The sequence below is a fragment of the Coregonus lavaretus genome (assembly GCF_964263955.1).
Source record: "Coregonus lavaretus genome assembly, chromosome: 14".
Lineage (NCBI taxonomy): Eukaryota > Metazoa > Chordata > Actinopteri > Salmoniformes > Salmonidae > Coregonus > Coregonus lavaretus.
In genome coordinates this window covers 5,140,032-5,143,994 of record NC_140001.1, presented here as the reverse complement: position 1 = coordinate 5,143,994, position 3,963 = coordinate 5,140,032, and the positions used below count along the sequence as shown (strand labels likewise).

The window sequence follows — 3,963 nt, the reverse complement described above, 5'->3', positions numbered from 1 at the left end:
CAAACCGTGCTGTGCTGGCCTGGCAGGGGTATACTATTTTCCCATTGTCTTTTACGGTCCGTCCCAGAAGCTTCAGTGGATGGCCAAACCTTACTGTTCTGCTTCGCCTACCGTATATTCTTTACACACTGTCCTTTCAAGCAAGGGTTTCTTAATCAAATGCAATTCCGTAACCAGGCCAGTGCAGTACAGTACAGCTCGGCTCGGCTCAGCTTAGTTCAGCTCGCCCTAGCATGTGTGAAAACGGTATGTTATTGATCTAAAAATCAGTTGTGGGAGGTCATGTGACGCGAGAGGTGGTGCCTCTCCCTGAACGACTCGTTACAGATTGGACACTTCAGTTTCTCTTCACGCCTCCTCTTGACCATTGGCTCCATGGCAAACTCTTTCTTGTGGTGCGACCTCATGTGGTACACCAGGTCAGAGGTCATACGGAAGGAGGCGTTGCACTTGGCGCACCAGTTCTGGGCGGGCAGACACAGAGAGGTGAAGGAGGGTGGTAGTAAGGTTAGCGCTGAGGGCATCTGCAGCTGGATGGGGCCCTGGCTCTTGGGCCAGAAGGCTGTGGCTGCAGCCGCCGCGTAGAGGAACGGGCTCTGCTTGGACATGGCTCCTGGCACTGGGCAGTTGGCGCCCAGCTCTGCGCCGTGGAGTTTGGCGGCCAGGTGGTCTGCCTGGTAGAGTCTGGAGGAAGAGATGGTGTCGCCCACCGCCGGGTGGCAGTCCAGGAGTTTGGGCGTAGTCATGACCAGAGGAGAGATCTGGGAGAAGGAGGAGGTAGAGTGGCGGGAGGGTTGGCTGAAGGCGCTCTTCCTCTGCCCGCCATTGCCCCCACCCTGCTGGACTACGGAGGTGAAGGCGCTCCCGAGCGGAGAGGACTCCATGCGGGTCTGGGACTGGGGAGGTTGGGTCTCTGACAGAACCTGCCTGATGTTGAGATGCTTCTCCTGGGGAGGGTTGCTGCCCGGGCTGGGCCGACCTCCGTCCTTGTTCTCGGCATTGGAGCTCTGGAGGTTTTTGGTGCTGCCGCTGTGCGTCTTTAAGCTCTGTGGAGACTTCTTGACCTCGGTGAAGGCACTGCGTTTACCCTCACCACCCGACTCGGTGGACCCCGACCCTGGAGGGGAGAACGTCGGCCCTCGTCGATTCTCCTCCAGGCCGTACACTCCCCGATAGTTCTGTGCTGAGCTAGCCAGCTCCTCCTTAGACTTGAGGGACTGAGACAGACTCAGAGAGGCCCTGCTACCATCCCTCTCCCTGTCCTCCACATCGGAGAACTTCCTCTTCCCAGAGCTCTCGCTGCGGATCTCAGCCTCACGGTCACTCGGCGGACTGGTCCGACTGTTCTCCAGGTCTCTGGCTAGGTTATGGAAGTCTGTGGAGGGTTTGGCGCTGTCCCCCTCCGAGCGGCCCAGTTTAGGGCTAGCTCTGGTGGGTGTGGTGGTGGTAGTGTTGGGGTTAGGGCGCTCTGTGCTTGGCTCCTTACTGTGGACCTCCTCGTCCACACTGCCTGCTGCCATGCTCTGTAGTCTCTTGGTGCAGCGGAACCTCAGGTGGGCCAGGAAGGGGAACTCAAACTGGAAGCGCTGGTTGCAGTCAGGACAGGAGTAGGGAGCGGACCCTGGAAATGAACAGAAGGAAAAGAATGTAAATCATTCAGAAAGAATAAAAAAGCTTGCTAATATACAGTATCTTCCTTAAAAAAACAGTAGTGGGTTCTGTAATGTTTTGGTAAAGCTGAAATAGGACTATCATCTTCTGATTATTGTAAACTATAAATTATAAATACAGAAATAAGCCTATTGCATTTATTTTTGGAACACCTAATTTACGCAATTTATTTACCCTCAACTGTTGGTGTAAATGATTGTAAATGTACAATGTAGTCTTATTTGACAAAAGCTGTTATTTTCCTCTTTTATCAATTTGAATATAAACTGAATATGAGCTACAAGACTATTGGAATTATTTTTGATGGATCATTATCAAGAAAGGCGAGACCGAAACTACAAAACAGCCAACTGAAACGGAACGCTTCAGTGCAAACCTTCTAGGTCTGTTCCACTACCCGGCCAAGCTAGTAGGCTACCAACTCACCCTTGGCCTTGACCGGTGCTTTACTCGCGCTGAGCAGCAGCAGCTCAATCAGGTCTTTCCCGTACCAGACCAACAGCTCCTCGTCCTTCTCGATCCTCCGGAGAGACCGGTAGAACAGCTGTCCGTTCTTCACGTAGGACTCGAGGTTCTGCTCGTCCCGGTCCCGCGCCGACTGCACGAGCCGCAGCCACATCAAGCCGTCCGACGTGCTGTTGGCTGCTGACGTGTCCACCTGCGCGTTGAACGGTGACAGAAAGCGAGGAAAATTCGTTAGTTGGACCCAAACGAGAAGTCCGTGCTTCAGCATTCATTCTTACCGTTTACGCATAGGCTGTGGCCAAAAATAAATATATAGGCTATTTTGAATGTGTTTTGGTTGTGCAACTATCAAAATGCATTATACCTGCATGCTATCTTGTAAGATAACACGTCCAGTTGGGTCTAATACAAATAATATAGGCGTCACACCAATGTCATAAGAAATAGAAATGAAAAAACATATTTGTATCTTCAATGTCGCCTACTCTGGGTGCAATAGACCTAATGATAAATCAACCATGGCAGACAATTTAATTCAGTCTGAATAAGGAGATGTAATAAAATCGTAAATATAGAACATTATCACTATTATCATTCTCGAAAATCACAATAGTATTATTTCCTTACCCTGAATATGTACGGCGCAGTTCGTTTGTCCGTTGATTTGAGTGCTACGAAGGCTATGCTGTCATACAACGACGTGTGGCTCAATACACAAGGGCCGAAAATTGCATTTTCCGGAATGTCACACGTGGTGTAGACGCTGGTGAATATATCCGTTAGACACTGCTGCACGGCTTTGGCGTCGCCGTCCCAAACCAACTTATGTGAGCTGGATTCCTCCATCGTTGGCTGTTGGTTGCGGACAGACAAAGAGAAAGAGAGAGAGAGAGAGAGAATGAATAAAAATACAATATACAAATGGTCTCGATGATGAGGAGGTCAAATAAATTGGCACTTCATGAGAAGGTTGGCTAAATACATGGAGCCAGCTGTCAAGGCCGGGCTGGACTGGGAAAGGGCCTTTTTTTGGGGGGACCGGGCGTTTTAATTAATTGAAGTCTATTGTACGATGAGAGCGGCCTATCCATTTCAAAGAGCATGGTTGCTTGCCTATTTCCCGTGGTATTCCCATGTGCTGTTGGAATAGCTGGTAATTGTGAGGAAATAATTGCACGGGTCTAAACGGAATAGTAAGAACGGTATTAATTATTATGTTAATAATAATGCCTAATAATGAAAAACATCAACAACAACAACAATAACAATAGCACATCAATTGGATGATAATAATGCCAATTATAATAATACATTATCCCTGCCTCCAAATTATTGTTGATAATTATAATATTAATTACGTTTGTCATTGTATTATTATTACAAATGTTTTTATTATAGGCTATTGGAAATTCAAACTGCAGCTACATCCACCTCAAACCCTCATTTCTAAAAGCGTGTAAACTAATTATAGCCTGTGGAAGAAAAAAAAAATTGCAGTAAGAAATGGTGAGGTCCGTATAAATTAGAGCATATCGAATGGATTTGGAGTGGACTGTCAAAGTCACTGATTTCATGTCATCTAACCTTTCGCTCCATTCTACACGCGCTCTGAACGTATGTCCACACATTACCATAATCCACCACTTTCCCTCTCGAGACTGTAATTAAGGCTGCTCAAGGAGTATTTTTTTCCTTCTAATTTACCTTCTGAATGTGTGTATTTACCGGTGACGTGAAGACCAGTTCCTCTGGCCTGCACCGCATTATGCAGCTGTGATCTATATACATTTGCTTTGCCACATGTTTAATTCAATTAAGCTTAGGCCC

General features: G+C 47.7%; 1 protein-coding gene across 1 annotated transcript; it reads right to left on the bottom strand.

Annotated features, from left to right (window-relative positions):
• Positions 1-266: 266 nt before the first annotated feature.
• Positions 267-2,982, bottom strand: LOC311141188 (PR domain zinc finger protein 8-like; the record flags this gene model as incomplete). Its single annotated transcript, XM_084176448.1, has 3 exons — positions 267-1,621; positions 2,098-2,329; positions 2,764-2,982. 3 exons carry the CDS (start codon positions 2,980-2,982, stop codon positions 267-269), a joined length of 1,806 nt encoding a protein of 601 aa, XP_084032574.1.
• Positions 2,983-3,963: the final 981 nt, after the last annotated feature.